Source organism: Ascaphus truei, chromosome 2 (genome assembly GCF_040206685.1).
Source record: "Ascaphus truei isolate aAscTru1 chromosome 2, aAscTru1.hap1, whole genome shotgun sequence".
NCBI lineage: Eukaryota > Metazoa > Chordata > Amphibia > Anura > Ascaphidae > Ascaphus > Ascaphus truei.
In genome coordinates, this window is record NC_134484.1 from 40,126,954 (window position 1) to 40,149,719 (window position 22,766).

The 22,766-nt window shown below is 42.3% G+C and overlaps 1 protein-coding gene across 5 annotated transcripts; it reads left to right on the top strand.

Annotated features, from left to right (window-relative positions):
* The first annotated feature begins 24 nt into the window (after window positions 1–24).
* Window positions 25–22,117, top strand: TATDN1 (TatD DNase domain containing 1). 5 transcript variants are annotated; one of them, XM_075582188.1, is made up of 13 exons: window positions 34–190; window positions 3,892–4,020; window positions 8,033–8,098; window positions 9,246–9,295; window positions 11,038–11,101; window positions 11,772–11,915; window positions 12,260–12,302; window positions 14,777–14,862; window positions 15,590–15,630; window positions 17,033–17,109; window positions 17,199–17,269; window positions 17,451–17,577; window positions 21,870–22,117. In XM_075582188.1, exons 5-13 carry the CDS (start codon window positions 11,041–11,043, stop codon window positions 21,970–21,972), a joined length of 753 nt encoding a protein of 250 aa, XP_075438303.1. In that variant the 5' UTR covers window positions 34–190; window positions 3,892–4,020; window positions 8,033–8,098; window positions 9,246–9,295; window positions 11,038–11,040; the 3' UTR covers window positions 21,973–22,117. The 5 variants fall into 5 exon arrangements, with proteins under 5 accessions (XP_075438300.1, XP_075438297.1, XP_075438303.1 ...); XM_075582182.1 differs by lacking the exon at window positions 3,892–4,020 and having other exon boundaries at window positions 31–190; XM_075582185.1 differs by lacking the exons at window positions 3,892–4,020; window positions 8,033–8,098 and having other exon boundaries at window positions 25–190.
* The last annotated feature ends 649 nt before the right edge of the window (window positions 22,118–22,766 follow it).

The following is a 22,766-nucleotide window of genomic DNA, read 5'->3' on the forward strand; positions in this document are numbered from 1 at the left end:
ATGATGGATGGTACATGCTTGCTGATGCCTGCTGGAAATGGGTGCAGCAAGATGGCCGAATGACTGATGTGGCTGTGGGTGTACCAATAAGCTGGCTCCATGCGCGCAGAGCATTGTGGGGCAGTGCAGCAGTGTCTCAGTCCTGACAGAAGGAGAATCACAGGAGACATGTCTCTCTTCAAGTTTATCGGTGAGACACACATCTTTACATTATATTTATCTAAATGAGAGATTAGTTTCCACAGTTCCACATTGGGGGTTTATCCCCCAATAGGAGGACCCTCCATTTACTCTCATATTCTTTATTTATACCATGTTTGACCAGGAAGATTGGGACATTGGGAGATTCCTCCTCTCGTGTTCCTGGGTACAGCCTTATAATAACAATGCATGGTTACATTCAATGAGCAGAGGTAATATATTTCATGGACAGTGGTTACATAATATATGATTGAGCGTATGTAACAGACAAGGTTAAAGCAGCAAAACGGGATTTTGTTTTATTTAATAAATCAGTTCTGTAGTATTAGATAATAGTGACTTGTGTTGTTTATTTTTTTAATTCAACTCAGACAATTTTAATGAATTAATATACTGATTTCTACAGCAGGCGTTAGCACACTTAAATTTTGTACCCTTTGCTCTCTAGATCTTTTTCTCAGGTTAAATTGATGTTTGGTTTCACTCACCAGAAATAATGCAAATCACACATACTCTGGGACACTGTAGTGTAATCTAGAATAAAATTATACATTGATACTACTATAGGAGTATGAATATGTTATGCTAACGACTAGAGAACAAATGGACAAGGATATAATATGTCATTAAATAAAATAAGAAAATGTTAAGTGCAAATAGAGAAAAAAAATAGAATTGTGGTCTCCCCTCCTGCATACATAACTTTAAATATCAAAGTGTCCCGTTGAAAAAAAACATGGAATATATATTTATTTATAAAAATGTTTTACCAGGAAGTAATACATTGAGAGTTACCTCTTGTTTTCAAGTATGTCCTGGGCATAGAATCAAGATGACAAATAATACATGGTTACAAATACAGTTATATAAGTGAACAGGGTATACTTTATATACAAGACATAGCATGCACAGTTAGAGATAATATATATTATAGACGTATTGCCCAGAAAGTATTTGAAGGCAAGAAAGGAAAGATGAACTTTGCCCCTACACTCAAGTGATGACCAATCTAGTTCTTTGAGCATTTCACAGTGATATGTGTTGTAGTTGCATTGGAGAACAAAGCGGCATATTGAATTGTAGAGGGTATCAAGTTTGCTAAGGTGGGTTTGGGGTGCTGAGCCGTATACTATGTCCCCATAGTTGATAATTGGTATTAGCATCTGTTGTGCGATACGCTTTCTGACCAGCAGACTTAGTGAGGATTTGTTCCTGTAAAGCACACCTAGTTTGGCATAGGTTTTTGATGTCAGCATATCAATGTGCATCCCAAATGTTAAATGGGAGTCAAACCATATGCCCAAGTATTTAAAACTAGTAACAAGAGTAAGGGCCGTTCTATAGGGCCGGGGCGTGCTACGCTGTGCGCGCGCACGGCAGTTATAGATGGCTGAGGTCAGTCAGCCCTTCTATACAAGGGCTGCGCGCACGGCGGAGAGCCGACAGACAGCGGCGAAGACGGTGGGAGGGATGATTTTGTGCCGCTACCGGCGCTCAAATGTGTGTGTGTGTGTGTGTGTGTGTGTGTGTGTGTGTCAATGATTGCACAAATAAAAAATAAAAATATTTATTAAACTTTTTTTTTTTCTTTCAAAAAATCTTATTTAGGACTTTCTTCACTCACACAACCCATGCACACACATTTACTCACACACACATATATACATGTAGCTCCCGGCTCTATAATCAGGGAAAAGCATGCGGCACGTGCACGCGCGTTCACGCATGCACGGCCACAACCAGTATAGAACGGCCTTTAGGGTGGTGTTAGCGTTGGTTCTTATCTGGAGCTCAGTCATTGGAAGCTATAAAAATACGTGTGTGTGTGTGTGTGTCTCGTTGTATACCATTGAATGGGAGCTAATACCTCTGAGTGGAGATACACTATTCTAAAGTGATTACATAATTCAATTAGAGAAGAGATTCATACCCTTATAGAAAGTTATTGAATAGAATATCTGTAAATATATTCTCTACTGCTACGTAGGAACCTTCTCTCGTACTTGGATCGATCACCTCCGGAGGCCTTTTCACCCACTCTTAAAGTGCTGGACAGGAAAAGACAGGAAAAGAACTAGCAGCTCGGGGGAGAAGTAATTGAGTCAGATACCAGTGAGCGTTGTCAAAAACCTCTCTCATTTATTAATGGTTTACAGTCAGGTTATATAGGCGAGCGAGCGTAGAAAAAAACACGTATACGCGAGAAACTTACTTCCCTTTATGTTTATCTAGAAAGTGACAGATGGAAAGTTACGATTTGGGAACTAGTCTAGTTGCCCGATCTTGGGGCAGTCTAGGGAGCGTCATGATTCTTGTTGTTAAGACATTTCATTGTTAAGACATTTCATAAATTCAGGCTAAGCACAGCTGACTAAACTTCCTGTTTCTACATGGTGAAATATGTCTGAACATACATAGTTCAGTAGTTCAGCCACCATTAAGTGGGTAAAAGGTCAGTTTAACATCTGACTAAAAAGCATAATGGCATAATGGCAGTATTAGTCCCTGACATCTTAGTATTAGTATAAAATTGTTATATAGCAGCCAAAATGGAGTCCCCCCCCCCCTTGATACACACATTATCAGTCCCTCCTTTTGTCATCAAAATGATAATCCCTAGGATACAGGGGTCTCGTACTGGATTTGAATATTATCATAATCCACTAAAGGTATCGGGACGCTGGTGGTTGTAGTTCTAGAGTTATATGTATGTTACAGTTGGTGAACCGGGAATAGGGGCATTAATGTTCAGTGAAGCATACGGGTGATTAACTGACTTAACAGAAGGCATAATCATTTTACATAAAGATGAACACATTAATTTGCAGCATGAAATAATAACAACTAATACTACAAACATGCAAACGATAAATATCAATATCCCTATTCCAGCCCTCTTACATAAAATGTCCTGCTTTCTTTATAAATTAATTTTCTCAAATATCTATATATTGTATGAGATGACTCTAGGGATCTTGGTGAATGGGATTGAATATAATATAGCCAAGTGTAATTGAGTATATTCTTTATAATGGACTATAATTTAGAGTATAGTTTATATATCAATGTGTATTTCAATCTGTATAGCTTTCTGTATTTTTGTTAAAAAAATTTTTTTGGACTTTTCAATGTTTTAAAAAATATTTTGTTTAAATACTTTGTATAAATAGTAATCTTAGCTGATGTAGAGATAATATAAATATATATCTGTATAAATATTTACTTTATAGGCACAGTTATGAAGTCACAGTTTTTAGAGTTAAGGTGTAACTTTAGTATAATAACAGTGAATTTATACATTTGTCAAGAGAAAGTGTTATCACTTTAAGAATGTAATTAATGACATCACAGCGTTGAAAATTGGCGCTAAAATTTGAGTTGCCCAATGAGATGAATACATGTATTTAAACTCCAATTTTGGCATTTTGTACTTTATATACCCGAGGAAGGGTTAACATTGTCTCCACCGAAACGTTCTATCACTGGTCTCATTTGAAAGCAAATAAATGATCTGAGAATCCTTTGAACATGAAGTGCAGCTATTTCTCTTCCTTTTTTGGCTTCAGCCCACCTCCCAAGCAGCTCAAGATCTTTGAAACACTTTCCTGTTTGTGATAAATTGTTGCCAATGTTCCCAGCAGTTTCAGCTGCAAACTGTAACAATAGGCAATGTTACCTTTGTAAAATTAGGATACAGTGTAGCTGCTGACTTACTTTGACAGAAGGATTGATTGAAACCGCAAAGCCGCCATCACGTTACGCAGACAAGCAGGATTTTGACAGATCTATAACAGGATCACCAAACAATTGGCAGCTTAGGTAAGAACATAGAAGTATATACATTGTCACATACTTTAAAACCAGAGAAAAAGGGGGAGACCTGTATTACTGCTTTAAAATGGTGTTATAAGACTTACTGTAGGATAGCCACAGATGTAGAGGTGCAGCGCACAGCGATAAACTGGATCCACGGGACAGCAGCAGTATAATGAAAATAAAAGTTCTTTATTGAGAAGTCATGGTGCAGACAGGTATGGGTGCAGGAAAAAAAAACCTCTGTCTCTAACGCGTTAGAGACAGAGGTTTTTTTTTCCTGCACCCATACCTGTCTGCACCATGACTTCTCAATAAAGAACTTTTATTTTCATTATACTGCTGCTGTCCCGTGGATCCAGTTTATCGCTGTGCGCTGCACCTCTACATCTGTGGCTACCCGAATCATTTCTACCAGCAGGAGCACGCTTTCCAGAAGGCACAATGGGCAAGGTCACGTGAGTTGTACCTTTAAACAGTACATAGAGGTATTTTATTGGTGTGTTTATACAAGTGTCAGTACCAGTCCACATTGGCAGTGAGGGGGTGGGGCTCATATATCTCCATCACCCACACTCACCAGGACATTTATTCAGGTCACAGACTACACACGCACCCATATATACCTCACTCAATTATATACCTTATACCCAGCCTATTCCCTTCAATCAAGAAAATCATTGTTAATTACAGAGCATGTCACTTGAGCACTATATTTGAACATTGTTCTTCTACTTGGCACCTTTACTGTAGGATAGGCCTGCAATGTGTTGTGTTAGAAGACTTTACCCAACCCAGTAACCGACCTTTTGTAAGGGCAGCAAACGGCTGACACCCTTTTACTGCCGCCCCAGGCAGATGTAGGCTGAAGGAGTTCTGAATGAATTCAACTGACCTTTTAATTCCTTTGTCCAGAGTCATAAACCCTGCAGAGGGTGGGGCTGAGAAAACACACCGCAAACAAACGCACAAGTGTATAATGGGTGCTCCTAGTAGAATTGTGCTAAATAGTCCAATATTGAAATGCTAAATAATCAGTGACTTTAGTGAATTAATAGTGATATCGAGTGTTACAAATAATACACCTACCTGCACAAGTGGGTGATATCAACTCTACAACATGCAGCTCAAAAACCCCTTTTTCAGAATTTGTTCACAAATTAATCAAATGTGGAGATTTTCAGAAAACTTGGGGGAGCGCAGGTACCGAAGAGGAAGGTGGAATAGAAACACAATACAGGCATACCCCGCTTTAAGGATACTCACTTTAAGTACACTCGCGAGTAAGTACATTTCGCTCAATAGGCAAACAGCAGCTCACGCATGCGCCTGTCAGCACGTCCTGAACAGCAATACCGGCTCCCTACCTGTACCGAAGCTGTGCACAAGCGGGGAGACTATAGAGCATGTTACAAATGCGTTATTTACATCAGTTATGCACATATATGACGATTGCCGTACAGTACATGCATCGATAAGTGGGGAAAAAGGTAGTGCTTCACTTTAAGTACATTTTCACTTTACATACATGCTCCGGTCCCATTGCGTACGTTAATGCGGGGTATGCCTGTAGTGCAATATTGTCTCTTCAATATGAATGAATTGAGTATAGTAGTGTAGGAATTGCACTCGCATGTTGAATAAATCAACTAGGCATAAATCCATTGTGGCAGGGAATAGGTTAATACTCTCTTCATAGAAATAGGAGAGTGAGTGGTGCTCAAATATATACGTGTGCACTGCCAATAAAGATATTTGTAATGTCTTTGAAGTCACGATGAATAGTCTGCACCCATCAATCAGTATAAATGTTCATAATAATATGCAGGGGAGATAACCCATAGGTTATAGGTTGCAGGGGAGATAACCCATAGGACTGCCACAACCAATAGTTAAAGTCAATAAACCCCTCGAGCATAAGGCATCCCCTATGATAGGACAAAGGTAAACATGGGAGGGCAACTGCCCATTACCTGTCCCTGGGGGTATCCGGAATAGATCCAAGGTGCAGGGTTCCGTGGGTAGCGTGCAATCCTTTTGTAGAATGAAGATTCCAGCAAGAAAAGAGCAGAAGGAGCACAGCAGCAAAAATGGGAGGGCAACTCCAGATAAAAGTGAAGGTATTTAATGAATCAGCTTCTTAATACAGAAATAAGAGAGCCACAAACGCACCAACGCGTTTCGTCCTGTGGGACTTTGTCAAGGTGTAACTACAACAATAAACAAGCTTACCTATATAGTGCAGACATTTTGCGCCAAAAAAACGGACCAGAGTGACGTCATTGCCGCGCGCCAAGGGTCCGTCGCGACAGCCATCCAAGCCAGCCCAGAATACTGGCACTCGTATGACGTCACCACCGCGCGATTGAACACCAGATTGACACGCAGCTAGGTACACGTGTGTGTGTACATGAGCAACCCTTAGCCAATGCATGCTTCTTTAAACACAGCTTTTAAGCAAGGGCTTGGGAGATGCAAAGTTAGTAAACCCACTCACAGACATGTTTCAACCTTGCATGAAATAAAAGGTGGCACTGTGTGCTCATTTGCATGTCATTTCCCAGAATCCCTTGCTGCAGTGGAAGTGCTGGGTGATAATGGTGAAAGACAGGGTTGCAGACCTGTCTAAGACATGCAAATGAATATACAGGAATATTTACAGTTGCTTTATGCCTTTATGCTTTACTGTGGAGGGTTTTAGTCACTTTTTTTACCCACCATAACCTTAAGTGTGGTGTGTGTGTGTATATACACACACACACACACACACACACACACACACACACACACACACACGTGTGTATTGGGTAGGTGGAGTTTTTGTATGCATTTGGGGGGGGGTTGTATATATTTGGGGGTTGGAAGTTTTTGGGTATATATCTTGTGGGGGGAATTGTGTGTGTGGAAGGGGTGGAATGAGTGAGCGTGGGGTAATTGACGGAGGGAGAGGAGGGGGTGAGTGAGGAAAAGAGGGAGTAAGAGTGAGAAGCAGGGGAGAGAAATACATGTGAGGCGGAAGAGTGAGATGGGGTGAGACGGAAGGGAAAGAAATACATAGGATGGGGGAGGGGGAAAGAGAGGGGGCTCATGAGGTGTGAAATGGGGGGGCTTGGTGGGCAATACCGCCGATACGGGGGGTGGGGGGCCCTGCTTAAAATGTATGTCCCGGGCCCCACGATTTCTGTTGGCGGCCCTGGCTACACTTATAGTGCCGGCGACGTCAGGCTACGGTTGCTGGAAAAATCAAATTGAGATGACTTCCAGCGATCGCGACCAAGCCGTAGCGCCGTGCTTACTATAAGCGCACGCGACGGCGGCAATGCATTTGTTTTTGGGTAGCGGCCCCGTCGCGGGCACTATACGCACGGCCTAAGGCTGCGTCCATGGTTCCTGATTGCGTGTTGAGGCGCGCGGAGGTGGAGGTAAAGCGGGGGCAGGCCAATGACGTCACGGAGCTGGTTCGCCCTCATTGGGCGAACCGCTCACGTGACTGGCCCTGCGCTGCGGCGAGCGCCAAATCTAAATTTTGTACAAGACCTACGCTTCCGCACACTTGCGTAGGCGAGCCCCTACTAAAGCCGCTCATTGCGGCTGTAGGGGCTCAGTGCCGAGCGGAAGCGCGCCTCTGCCCGCAAGCACTATCCATGGACGCGGCCTAAGAAGGGAAAGCAGGGAGATGTAGAAGGAGACAGCGTCTCAGCGATCTCACCCCCTCGCTGGCCTCAGCGTCTCGGCGTCGCTCCTGATGTCTTTCCCAGCAGATGATTCCGGATGCAGGAAACGGCAGAACTTCAAAGCCAGTGCCCTTCTCTGAATGTCTCCAGAAATCACCACTCTACATGTTTCACACACGACTTCATCGCTACTCCTGCCAATAAGTCTGACATAGGCATAATGCGTAAGGCAAACAGCACCGTATATATCTGCTTTAAGAGATACAGTAGTTGAGGTAGTCCCCTTGGAGTCTTGCTCTGTAGACCTCTTCTAAAATGTCCTCCTGCATTACCTTTATTTACAGACATTGGCATTAACCTAACAGATCCCGTGTTTAGAGGGATTTACAGAGGTACCCAGAAGCACCAAGGTAAGAGTTATTGGATGAGATCTGTCTTTTTCAAGTGACAAGTCTGATGTTTTGGGTCATACTTCTTGTTTAGCTGCAGACACTAGAGTGAACATGAGTGTGCGTGTGAGTGAGCGCATATGTGTACTGCTGTATGTTCTGTGTGGGAGAAATTTTCCTATGAAAAGCCAAAGAGAATATTCGGCTATTAACCAAATGGTCAGTTGTAGAAATGCATGAGCGTGTCTTCTCTTCCATTCTCTTCCAGAGGTAACTCTCAATGTATTACTTCCTGGTAAAATATTTTATAAATAAATAAAATTTGACTGATATTTTCAGTGGCGTGTCAGTGTGTGCATGCCTTCTTGTAAATCCCTCAACCCCTCCTACACTGCCCTGTTTATAGTCTCTGGAAAGAAAATGAATTGTGAGACAATTTGACATGAGCAGAGACCTGGTCTCATTTAAATTGCAGAATAAGATAGATGAGCCTGACTAAGGGTTGGAATATTTCCAATTTTTTTTCTGTGCAAAAAATGATCAGTAATTGCTATAAAATAATACTTTCTTACTTAGCACTGATAATGAATGCAGTGTTGTACATACCATTTTGCCCTTATGATCTTACCATCTCATTTTTGATGCCTGAGGCACACAGAGATTTGGGCGACTTGCCCACGGCCACAAGGATTGCAGACACTGGCATTGAAACCGAGTTCACCCACTTCAAATACCGTGACACACCCACTGAGATATTCCCTCAGGCCAAAATTGAAAATGATTATTATCTTTTATTTGTAACGCGCCAACATATTCCGAAGCGCAGTACACAGATTTGATAATTACTTAAACCAAGTTAAATACAAATACAAATATGGACAAACCGATACAAAAGTTAATGAGGGCCCTGCTCGTGAGTTTACAATCTAGATAGCTGCTCATTGTGGGATGAAGTATACATCAGGATGGAGTATGGTCCAGCCCCACAGCTGATCAAACGAAGGTTTGGTGATGAGCATCTTAGGGTGTGTTACGTAGGGTGCAGATTGGTCCAGCTGCACAGGTGGAGGAAAATGTATCACTATCTCCCTAGTAGTGGCATTTTGGACATCTGTTTTTTTTCTGTTAAAGTTCGGCATAAAATAATGAGATGTGCCCTTTTTCACAGATGACTTTGCAGATATAATTGAACGAGCTGTCAAAACCGGCGTGCAGAAGGTAAGAAGTCTCATAAGCCTTATTTCTTCTACTAAACCCAACTTTATATTGCTTACTCTGAACACTCACTGGTGTACCAGTGGGGAAATAGGCAGAGTAACAATTACACTGAGTACCACCCTTCTAACTCAGAGGGGCGCAAGATTTTCCCGGGGGGGGACACAGCGGTTACAGAGGTCCGCGCTCTTCCCCAAGGTATTTAAAATAAACGCCGGGGGACCGCGCAAGGCCTCTGCAGCTTCCCTTATCTTGTCTTCGGCGATGCGTCAAATGACGCCGCAGGGTCACGTTGCTGTGACGTCACGTGACCCCGCGGCGTCATTTGACGCCGGAGACAAGGTAAGGAGGGGGGGACGTGAGCGGGGGGGAGAGGGGGGCGCATGGGGAAAAGTTTCCGCACCCTTGCAGTCTAACTCAACCTGTGTTTTGTGGAACTGGGGTTTCACGAGAGGTTACCAGGGGTTCCCTGGGACAACATTTGGTAATCGCAATGATTTCAGTCTCCAAGACACAAATTATATTGTGCCATATTTATCAATGTAATAATTAAAAAATGGTATTCGTTATACACATATATATATATATATATTATATATATGTGTGTGTATATATATATATATATATATATATATATACATATATATGTGTATGTATGTATGTATGTGTGTGTGTGTGTGTGTATACATACATATATATATATATACACACACACACACACACGTATTTTTTTTTTTAACTGTATAATACAGATTGCTGTTAGTTTATTTGGAAAATGAGTCCTTTCACAGCAATATTATTTTTACTGTAGGGATTTTGCAAAAAAACTATTTCCAAATCATTAAAGGTCGAGGTGCAAGGTTACATTGCCCTTAATATACTGCCGGTTTTACTCTACTCTGGCAACATTTTGAGCAATGTGAACTTGTAAGGGGTTAAGGTTTTTTGGGTAGGTGGTAGCATTGCTTTTAACGTATTAACATTATTATATGGCTTTAAGGTAAGTGACCAGGTTGGTCACTTACCAAAGTGGCCGGCGGTGAGGTGAATCGCAGCAAAGCGCCAGCGGTCATTTGGTCGCGGTGAAACGGCCGCAGCCAAATGTCCTAGGCCACATACATAGATACATACATACATACCCTGCATCATGGCATAATACATCTGATGTTCTGTATGTGCCACACTTGCCAGCCGATTAGCCCATCAGCTCGAAGAAATTGGGTGGAAAGTAGCATGGGTACAGAACCAACAAGTGTCACTCCGCAATGGTTTGCATCTAGCCCGTATAAAGAATAAAAGCTAAATATTACATGTTATATTGTTTTATTGTCCTGGGAGATTCGCACTCCCAAAGTCATAAAACAATTAGATCTCCGTGGCTCTGAAATCCCAAGCCACCAATTTGACTTCCTTTTAGATTTTGTCCCCATTGTATTGTTTAGTTCCTCTTCTACAAACAGGAGTAATCATTTTGTTCTGCCTTTATGCCAATCAAAAAATGGGCACCACATTATACAGGAATCCACACACGGATGTGCGTGAGAACGTGCCCACGAGAACAGCCGCTCTCTGTTGGCTTCCAATATCCCTTTATGGGGCATTGTTTGTGGAATTCTCTTTTCTGATACACAATCTACAAGTGGATGAGTTCTCCTACTAATACGTGTTATCTCTTTAGGTTGCTGTGTCACTGTGCTGGACGTTATGTTTGTTACACAGCATGATTTATGAGTTATATTTTTCAGTTTATGATTACAGGATCATACCTGAAGGACAGCAAGGAAGCAATTCAGCTCGCACAGTGTAATGGTATTCTGTCCTTTGATATTTTTTTTATGTCTGTATGTATGTACTCACACTCTAATATCAGAATATGTGTAATTGGGGTGACCTATATATTCCAATTCAGAAATGTTGTAAACGCCTTTATCAGTACCACTGAATGTATTAATGTGATTTACCCGGGAACTAAACCACAAAAATCCCTATTGTGGAAATGAAATGTACAACATTGAGTTATTACCTGAACAATCTCATGTTCATTTATCTCCCAGATCCCTGGTAGAGCATTTCACTCTGTCTTGTAATATATGGGCGATCAAGATTATTAATCTATGTGCTGGTCCATTATTGTATGTAACAGTGTTTTTTCTAATGCAAAATAGGAACGTCGGTTCTGTCTCTTACATGGCAAAAGTGCACTCACATAGAATTGATGAATCTGAGATGGGGAGGAGTGGGTTAAGGGGAGCTAAGCAATCCAGCCCCACTATCAATTCATATATTGTACAGTACGCAAGGAAGGACACTGGTCTTAAAAGCCCATACAAAACCTCTCATTCTTGCATTAGCCCAATAATTGGAATCGCCTAACAACCTTCTGTTCACAGTCAGGGCATCTTTCCTCCTGTTGATTCCATTTGGTCTTATCTTGCTGTGTTTTGGAGGAAGTGTAACTCTTGGCCTGGCTCTTTCTCAGACAGGTTATACAGCACGGTGGGCTGCCACCCCACGCGGTGTGGGCAGTTTGAGCAGGGTGATCCTGACAAGTATTTAGCTGAACTGCAGCATCTACTGGAAAATAACAAAGGAAAAGTAGTGGCTGTTGGGGAATGCGGCCTGGGTACGTATTGCTAGGCTGGGAGACGTCAGAAGTTAATACTTGCTCTGTCATACTGTGCACACTATACAGGCACCCCCGCTTCAGCTTAAATGTGGGTATGTGTTGGAATCATCCCATTAGGTGATAGAGTGCTTATATTGGGGTTCGTTTCTTCCTCTGTCATACTGTAGCTGTGGACTAATGATGGAAAGTAACTACATTTCTGAATTACTGTTGATTTATTGAACTTTATTTCTCCTTTCAAACTCGCGTTTCCCCCCTTCTAAGAAAAAGGTTGGTGCCAATTGAAAATAAAGGTAGAAAAAAAATTTGACGTATTCTTTATTTTTTGTTTGTTTCAATAGACTTTGATAGACTGCAGTTTTGTCGTAAAGAAACTCAGCTAAAGTAAGAAACTAAACATTGCCTGCTGTTTTTGTATTTATTTTTAAAATGATTATTACTCCGTTAAAGCAACAGTCTGCATTGATCGACATTTTGTTGATTTTTATTTTGCAATCTGATTTTTAAATATTAAGCGTGAAGAAGATTGCACAGAGCTCTGGGGAGAGCTCCATTGTAGTCTGAAGGCTATCAAAATGTACAAAAAAGTTGGAGCGCAGAGAAGAAGGTGTTAAACAATCGGCACTTTATTGGTTAGTACACTGTATAATAAAAACTTACAATTAGGTATAACTGCGTGCAAGATGGGGTTCCCACGTTCATCCGTAGTTAGCGCCGTCACTACCCCTGCCCAGACCGTTCTCTCCTACTGCGGATCCCCGCAGAGTTCCTAAACCGGAACCGGAAGTCTACCCACTTGAGAATGGTGGGCGGGCTCCCACGTGAGATAGCAATAGCTGGCGGGGGTGACGTTGGAAAACAGGAACGGGTACCCCTATCGTGCAGGTATTACACTCCTAGATAGACGTGTATACCAAACTACTGAGCAACCCCTCAACGCGTTTTGCGCATACTAGTGCTTCATCAAGAGCACCTGATAATACCTGCACGATAGGGGTACCCGTTCCTGTTTTCCAACGTCACCCCCGCCAGCTATTGCTATCTCACGTGGGAGCCCGCCCACCATTCTCAAGTGGGTAGACTTCCGGTTCCGGTTTAGGAACTCTGCGGGGATCCGCAGTAGGAGAGAACGGTCTGGGCAGGGGTAGTGACGGCGCTAACTACGGATGAACGTGGGAACCCCATCTTGCACGCAGTTTTACCTAATTGTAAGTTTTTATTATACAGTGTACTAACCAATAAAGTGACGATTGTTTAACACCTAATTTTCTTCTTCTCTGCGCTCCAACTTTTTTGTACATTTCGATTTACTGTTGGCCCGGCTGATCACCGGAGAGTGAAGGAGCTGCAGGAGAAGATAATCACTCCAAGATATACACTGAAGACAACGGAGGAGCGCGGCCTCCTTGTTTTGTAGTCTGAAGGCTAACATGGTAATCTCAGAAGCTAGACATTAAGAAAACCATGCACAGGGCGGCAGGTACAAACATTATAGGAGTTTCTTCTGACCACATTTCTCAGGTCCTCTAATGGCGGCCTAGGACTTTTGGCCATGATCAAACCCGCCCCTTGCGCTCCGCCACTCTCACAACTCAACGTCGAGCACCTCACCGCTTGAACTTTGACCCTGCACGCTGCGACCCTAAGACCATGTTTAAAAAATGTCCCATATCGCACGGCCGCTGTTCATGTGAATGTCCCGGGCAACCACCACACCGAGTCCCGCGCCCTCCGTTCCTACATCTGGGACAGTTAGAGATGGCGAGGAGGGCGAACGGGACAATTACATAAACGGCGGCTGCATGACATGGGACACTTAAAGATGGTGTCGGGGTCGTGGCCAAATGTCAAGCGGCGAGGTGCCTGGCGGTGAGTAGTCTTGGCGGCGTAGCACCAGGGGCGGTTTGGTCGCGGCCAAAGACCTCATGCGATATGCACATGGGGATGGGAACTGTTGTTTATTTAACGGAGAATTCCCATTAATTGTGATGTTTCTGCGATCTATAGAAGAGCAGGCTTCATGGAACACGTTGTGTACCAGACCTCCAGACATACACCCTCATATACTACAACGTGCGTAGGTCAATTGTTGTAATTGACCTCTTTGCTTTAAACTCCACATGCTAGAGAAGTCGAACTTGGATTGTCCTGTATGTCCCTGGCAACTTTCATGTTGATTTTATACTATTCCATACAGCAAGCTTGTCCTTGGTATTACTGCTCGGCCTGGCCTCACTCCCAAAGCTGCTTCTAGTTTAGTATCCCTGTGATATCACTGAAGCAGCTTCAACAGGCTGGGCAAACGCTTACACTTTTACCAACTTACTGCTAATAAGTAACCGCAGTATGACCAGCATTACTATAAACTCGGACTTCATTTGTGATAAAGAGGCTTGCGGTGTGTTCTAGAACAGTGTTTCACAAACTTTTTTACAGTGTGCACCCCTGCTTGAAAATATTTGTTCCGCGAACCCTTAATTAAGGAATCTTCTTGCCCACTCACAAGTCTGTGTGACAGATCCCAGGATGGGGACATGGGGCTCATGGGGGACACAAACGCTTATTAGGCCCCAAACTGCACCTCAGTGTGTGCAGACAGCATGGCAGGGTATAGCTGTCAATTTCTGCAGGAGCTTCCAAAATCACGCCCCACAATGCCTTGCTGCTGTAGATGCCAAGCATGGTGGGGAGCGACTTTGGAAGCTTGTGCTGTAATTGGCAGCCGACATCGAACACTGTATAGAGCAATGAATTGCAGGTTCCACATTACTTACCCGTGGAGATGTACTGTGCTGTATTTCAACAGTAACCGTTATTTGGTCACATCTGTCATTTTTTCTTTCCCCTTCTCTGAAAAGGTATTTTGAAAAACAGTTCGACCTGGCAGAACACACAAAATTACCAATGTTTCTCCACTGCAGGAATTCGTACAAGGAATTTTTAGGTTGGTTGGTTTTAGCCACTAAACTTTAAGAATGTTTTCAAGTGCATCAAATATTTAAAGCAACAATCTCCCCTAGCTATCTCCTAACTACCCTCCACCCTTTTTTTAAATTTTTTACATGATTTTAATCGGGGTGAACCGCATTATTTTCAGCTCCTGGGCCCCCCTGGTTTCCGAGAGCCTTACCAGTGAAATTACAGGGTATAATTTCCTAGTTTTTAAATGGCTGCTTAACAGGAAGCCGTAACAAATGACATGGCAGCTTTCTGTTTGCCTGAGGTTTGGCAGCCATTTTGTTTCCCCTGCAGGGAGATTTAAACCTGATAACTTCACTGATAAGTATCTCGGGAACCTGGGGGCTGATAATAGCGCTGTTCAGTTCAGTCAATGACTGAACCACTGAGCCACCTTTGCTGAAGCAGGGATATCCTTAAAACCTGACCTATTGGTGGTCCCTGAGGACTGAAGTTGGCCACCCCTGAATTAAGTTAACATATTGTTAGTAACAAAAGAACATTAAAAAAACGGATACAAACCTTTAAAAATATATACTCTAAAACTTGAAATAAAAATGACAAATTCGTGTGCCAATCAAAACTGCTAAAATGCTTGTAAAAACGTGGCAAAAATTTTCGGCCCATTTTGTTCCCCTGCATTTTAAGAGTCGTATATAAAGATCGGAAATATTTTTGGAGTCTCGCCATTCTTGTCTTCTTTTCACATGCAGATATAATGAGGCGAAATCGAGACCGATGTGTTGGAGGTGTAGTAAGTAATAAAAGGAAAATCGATACCGCTTACCCTCAGAGCATTAGTGGGCAGCATGCGGCCCACTGAGGCTTCACCTGCGGCCCTCAACCACTGGCTTCCCCAGCATCCCGTGCGCGCTCTCTCTCCCCAGGGCGGAGGGAGCGGAGATGTTGCTGCAGTGAATTGTAGATTCTCTCTCCGCTGCTTAATGCCCGCGTGCACTCATTAAATCCGGATTCTCTCCTCTCCTGTGCTAATCGCTAGTTCCCAGTGTAAGCAGAGGAGCGGGACAGTATTCAGCATTCATTGTCAGCACGGTGGCAGTATGCAGCTGAGGGAGCAAGAAGCAGCTCCTATTCACGGCTGCAACGTCCCTTGTGCCGGTGCAATAGATATCTATCTATATAGATATACTTCAAGGGCTGCCGCATTACCTATATATCATGTTGCCTATCGCTGTTCAATATAGATTATATGCCTATAAATCTATGCTTGCAGATCGCTGTGCCATTCATTAATTAACCCGTTCCCTGCCAGAGGGGTCAGCAACGGCGTAAGCTCATGGCTGCCATTTTACACACACTTTTCAGCACAGCGTGGGTTAAGGAAGGTCAAGGCCAGTAGTGAGTAGGTTTTCTGACCATGCACAGCTTTAACCCAGGCTATGCTGAAAAAGCTGTATAATGCGGCTAGCATAAGCTTATAGGGGTCAATGTTAAAATGGATAAGAAACATAAAGGGACTCGCTGGCTGCAGAGGAAACGGTGTATGTTAAGAGATAATGGGGAAAGGCAGGATTGCAGACCTGCCTGAGACGTGTGAATTTGTTCACAAGTGGTATTGTTATTTGCTGTATGGTGGATGATTTTTGTCACTTCTTTTTTTTTTACTCCCCATAACATACTTTGCGTATCATGATTCTGGAATGTATCCCTAGGAATAAGCATACAATACAGGTTACAGTAGTTAGTACTCACTGAATAAACGAGAGCGCATCAACTGCACATGCTTCGTAGCTCTGGGAATTATGGCGGCCATAAAATTCTAGTACGGGTCATATTATTTAGTGTGATATAGATTGTATACGTTATCATTAATTTCAACCAACATGATAATGGAATTGTTCCCATAGTGTACGTAGTTTAATATCAGGACACTGTGTATTACATCACATTACATCTCCCCAACCTGTGAATGATATGGTCGCAGATAAGTTATACAATCTCCTGTTTATTCTTGCTTGTAATACATTAATATTTGGGAATGGGGCTCTGTAGTGTTTGGTCGGTACAAGTCGTTGCATTGATGATATACTTACTGTACCTTGCACATCCAGGTGCTTAGAGATTTGTCTGTAATAGATGCCCTATCAAACACACTTTTTTTTCTACTGGTCGTATCAAAGTAACATGTTGTTTAGGTTCATTCTTTTGATGGTACAAAGGAACAGGCAGCAGCTCTAATCGATATGGACCTGTACATTGGAATTAATGGCTGGTAAGTATGATTTTATTCATGTGCCTGCCTTTCCTCACTAAGGACACTTTCTATGTCTTTACTAATGCATTTTGTTTGACTGATTTCAGCTCATTGAAAACAGAGTCCAACATAGAGGTTCTCAAGTCAATCCCTAGCGAGAGATTAATGATAGAGACAGGTAAGGCTTACCCTGGCTACTTCACAATTTAACCCTGTTGTTGCCAGATGTAGAGCCGGTTTTAGGCAGGTTCTAGCTGGGGGGTGGGGGCGGAGGGGTAGCCGGTGCGGCTGGACAGGGCTCGGCCCCTTTTTATTCATGAATGTAGCTGTAAACACATTTTCTTGTTTTTATGTTACAGATGCTCCTTGGTGTGGAGTGAAAAATACTCATGCAAGCTCAAAATATGTAAGAACAACATTCCCAACAAAAAAGAAGTGGGAGCCAGGGCACTGTTTGAAGGACAGGAATGAACCCTGCCATATCATGTAAGTGTGTTTTCATTGGAAAAACCGCTTCAAGATAGCTGAAAATGAGGATTATGGGAAATTGCTGTTGGAGGGGCCTGCTATGTATTGTGTAACAAAAAAACAAACAAAGCGCACAACACTCATCGTGAAAAATGTAATAAACTATGTTTATATATAAGGTGTTTCAAGGTTATGCGTACATCAAGGTAGATTAATCAAGCATAGAGCCACAGAGTGGCAGTTACCAGCGTCTGCAACCAGGAACCATCAGAGCTTCACTCTCCTTTCCACCTACAGGTAGGTGAAATGCCAGATAATTGATGACTCTGCCACAGTCTCAATGTCCTGTAAATAGCGTCAATACGCTTAGTGGATCCTGGGGAGTGGTTGTCCTTTGCTCGCAAGTAGTACACAGGTTCCTCTGCAGACCTCACTGTGTTTCCCGATCAGTCAGGCAGCGTGACGGCGTGGTCCCGCGGGCCCTTCTGTGACGTCAGAGCGCCCGCTCTGCTTTGAGTAACAGCGTCTCCCAATAATGATTCAGACCTCACTTGGCAACCACAGAGGCAGGCAACAGCGCGGCACATGCCTGCCTCTGTGGTTGCCAAGTGAGGTCTGAATCATTACTGGCAGACGCTGGTAACTGCCACTCTGTGGCTCTATGCTTGATTAATCTACCTTGATGTACGCATAACCTTGAAACACCTTATATATAAACATAGTTTATTACATTTTTCACGATGAGTGTTGTGCGCTTTGTTTGTTATTTTGTTACTAGATTCTAGGGTCTTGGGCTACCCTTTACACAGCAGCAGACGCTCATCTACATTGGTATTTATTTATTTACCTTTTCCACATGGTGGGGTGTGTTTTATTAATTTAAATTGACATCACAATTAACACTTTGTATTAAGTATATATTTTAGTGCGCACTTATTTATTTTTTCTATATGTATTGTGTAGTCTGGAAGTCTGCATTATGTTATGCTGCCCACTCTGGTGGTGAAGGTATTAAATCAATGGTGCCACCTAGCAACATACTGGCATATCTTTAATAAGAAATCAATTATAAAAACAAAAGCTGACTACACAAAACTAATACAATTAATGTATGCTCCAAGGCTTCAAAATGAAAATGAGGTGGCAAAAGGAACTATTCCCCTAAGTAACTGTAACTGTAGAAACCCCTCAGCCTTGAGCGCTGAAAATCAGTGTGAGTGGCCCACAAGAGAGAAACTTTCATGAATTGGCACAAAGAAGCAAATAAAAAAAGAGGAACCACAATATAAAAGTTCAATCCAAATAATGCTGCACACAAACATGGATATACGTATCTTAAGTCAATAATAAAAGTAGGATGAAGTCCAATCCTGAGGGTGCTGCCCTCTTCCAGCAGGATGCAACGCAAGCGCCCCAATGGGTGAGATGTGCGCTCTTTTATTCTATATCTTTAATGATCGCGTTAACCAGCTGTGTGAGGATATGGGATCTATGTACCAAATGCTAAAACTGGGCATATTGGCGTTAAGTTGACCCTAACCAGTTATTTGGATCACGTATCGTGTAGTAAGATAGTTTGCACCATGCGTGAATGATTAGAGGGGTTCAAGGATAATTGGTACAATTATACGTATCATCCAGACATATAACAAAAAGGGGATTTAGATCTGGGGCACTCAAAAAAAAAAACAGTAAAAGCAGAGCCAAACTACTTCTCTGCCTGGGGTGCCAGTGGATGTCCAGGCAACATCAAACCAGTCCATGAAATGATCCAAGATCCCAACTGTCCACAGCACTCTCCCCATAGAATAAAAGCTATAAATCTAATGCATGAAATACTATGAAAATAAAAACAGCCGCTCCGAAACCGGAAGTAACTGTTTTGGTGTCCGTCTGTGTTCTATCTCGCTATAAGTAGACAGTGTATGTGACACTGCTTGGATATGCTTGACAAAGAGCACTGCAGAAAGCCGAATGCTAAAGTCTCTGGAAATGAGTGCCTAGCTCTCCAACACTGCCTGCATGGGGCTTAGAAGTCCGGAGACCGATTCTTGCTTCTCTCTGGTGCGGAGGACCCTGCAGAGTTTCTCCCAGCTTGCTCCGGTCAGCTGCTGGGGAATTGATTAATGTCCCGCTCCTCCTCTGTCTTGGAACTAGTCTGGAGCAGTGGAGAGGGACAAGTAATCACACTAGAATGAAGCAGCTAACGAGCTTGAACTTGCGACTGATACACCCCCCTACTCCCTCTGCACCGGGGAGAAAGGGCGTAGGAAGCAAGTTACTGTCTGTACCTCTCTTCACCCCCCCCCCCCCGCCTCCTCCCCAACTTGAAAGTAAATGGGTCGTATGGTGGCTTAGCCAATTTTTACTATCTTTTACACCTGCAAGTAATGCCTATAAGGTGTTGGCTATAATGAGCCATCTTTATGCAGTTTAATACATTAAAGATATATATATATATATATATATATTTAAAAAAAAAGACAAATCTACATTAAAAATACTTTATAGCACTAATGTTCTTGGCAGTTCCCTTTAACTATATGAAATGTGAGCTTGTATTGTGATTTAAGACCAGATGTCATTACATATTGATTTGGTTTAGCGGATTAACTAATACAGGAGACTTTGAAGGACTTAATTAGGGAAAGAAAAAAACGCTTTGGAGAGATCAGGTTAGATAACCATTTCAGAGCAGATGGGTCAGCGCAAGCATTAATGGTAAAGATGTTTAGATCAGCAATAATTTGCAGCTCTTCAGAGACGGGTGTGTGATATATATATATATTTTTTTTTAATGCATGTACCATAGCTATTAAAGTAAATAATCAAGCACTTTAAACAACTAACCTTCAAAAATAATAAATCAGACTAACAACAGTTCGGTGTATATTATACCTACGCTGGCACCACCAGGACTGCATCACTATCACGCTGTTTACTTTCAGTTAGTTGGCAGCCATAATCAGGGTTGGTAATATTTTGTTGGAACCTTTTTTGCACATTTATATATTACGGGGACTAAATGTAATTTAAGTAGCCCCTTTAATTACCATCAAACATAAGTGGCTCTTTAACGTGGTAAGCAGAGTATTGCAAGTCATTTCCAGATATACAACCGTTTAATGTTTAAGAAAACATGACTTGCTCCTTGTAATGTGGCACTAAAGTGGAGGATTGTTACACAGACATACTACCCCGTCTTGTACTGAAGGTCTGTCGAGTGGGAAAAATGCTGCATGCCAATCCAGTAGAGGAGCAATCATTTTAGAACAAAATGATAGTAGGTACAGGTAGAATTAAAAACAAAATTAAGCATCTGCGCTACAATCAAAATTTTTGTTTGGGGCGAGAGGCGGGGGCAGGTGGGTCCCCTTTGTGTGCAGGATTTAATACAAATGGGTGGAAGATATTGTTTGCGCCCTCTATGAAATTTGTTCAAATAAACTTGATATTTCCTAGCAACAATCCAAATTAGTAGCCCAAATTACAGACTAGTTTTTGAATTTTCTGAAATAAAGATTTGTTATAATGCCTTTGTCCCGTGAACGCAAGCAGGTCATTTTATACTCCTACGGCTGCGCTTATAGGTGACGGCGATATCACAACAAATGCATTGTCGCAGTCGCGTGCGCTTATAGTGCACGCGACAGTGCCACCAGCAATCTGGTAGTCACTGATATTTTTTTTCTTTTCGGGGCAACGGTCTCCCCTTGCGGCCAGTCGGGAGCTTCTCCGTGCCTCTGCCCTCCCCTTTTGACGTCGCTGGCCTTGTAGCTAGCGACGTCGCCAACACTCCAAAGACAACTATCGCGACGGCATCGGTTGCGTTGCCAGCTGTATAAGCGCAGCCTAAGGCGGCAAATGTTCGTAAACTTGTGTGGTGTCTTGTGGTAAACTTGTGTGGCAACTCTAGAATTCAAAAAGGTGCATCATCGTTGAACGCAAAGTACACCGGCTTCAGCAAAGCTTTCAGTTAAAGTAATTTTAGTGAATGTTCATAATAAGACTAACTAGAGCAAAACTGAACACATCCAGTTATTCATTGGGCAGCCAATTTTCAGGAGTAAATGTGACCAAATTCAACAGGCGTCCAAAATATTTGGGAATATATTTTTTAGGCAAGTAGAAAGATCAACTATAAGGATATTTCACCGCCCCCTCCCCCTCCCCCCCTCAGAAGAAAAACTACAATAGCAAAATAAGCTTAATGCATGTTAACATTCAGTAATTGTTTTCTGTAAAGCAATGTTATTAACGGGCAATAGAGCATATCTGTTGGTAAAACAAATGTCAACTTGATTTTGCAGACAAGTACTGGAGATTATGGCAGCAGCAAGAGAAGAGGACCCGCAGGAGTTGTCGAAAACATTATACAGCAACACAATGAAGGTTTTTTTCCCAGATGCATAGAATCACAGCATCACAAATAAAGTCTTTGTAACTTATTTTCAGGTTCTGGCATGTAGGTAACCACGTAACGTGGGTGATAAAGGGAAACCAATTACCAGTAATGAATTGTGAATGTCTTGAACTATTAAAGATGCAATTTATCATGGCTACTCGTGTTTATTACCTTCAAGCATGCAACCAACACATCAGGTTCTCCACACAACACACTCCTAAGCAAGTGGTCTTATTGGTAATTAGAACTAGAATAGTATTCATTTAAAAAAAAATCTGGCCTGTTGATCTTCACTGGACTTGGCAAATAACATCTGTAAAATACTTTCTAGTATGCAGTATACAAACTCGCAAAGCTGTAGACCAAGCAATCAATATCCACTGAATTATATTTTTCTTGTATTATAATGTAACAAGCATTTTTTTTGACAGTCACATCCCCTTCCTCTTCGGAAACAGGCTCTGGCATATCTCTCTTTGAGCCCTGCCCTCTCTATAGCAGTGCACCAATTGTATCTAGTGACTGCCTTGTCACATGATCTTCTCCACAGAACTTTGCATCTTTGGTCCTCTTCTGCTGCACTGAGCCATTTAGTGAACCCCCAAACTAAATCTTCACCAATTGATCATCAACTTAGCTAATTACTTATTGCGTGGATCGTTGCACATAAAGGGGAAAAATTACAACATTTTAAACGGCAGCTTGGACTGCTGCTTTGAGTAGCATGAATTTAAACAAAGAAAAAAGTGCCACTGCTTGTTTGCATGTCATTTCCCAGAATCCCTGACTGCAATGGAAGCAT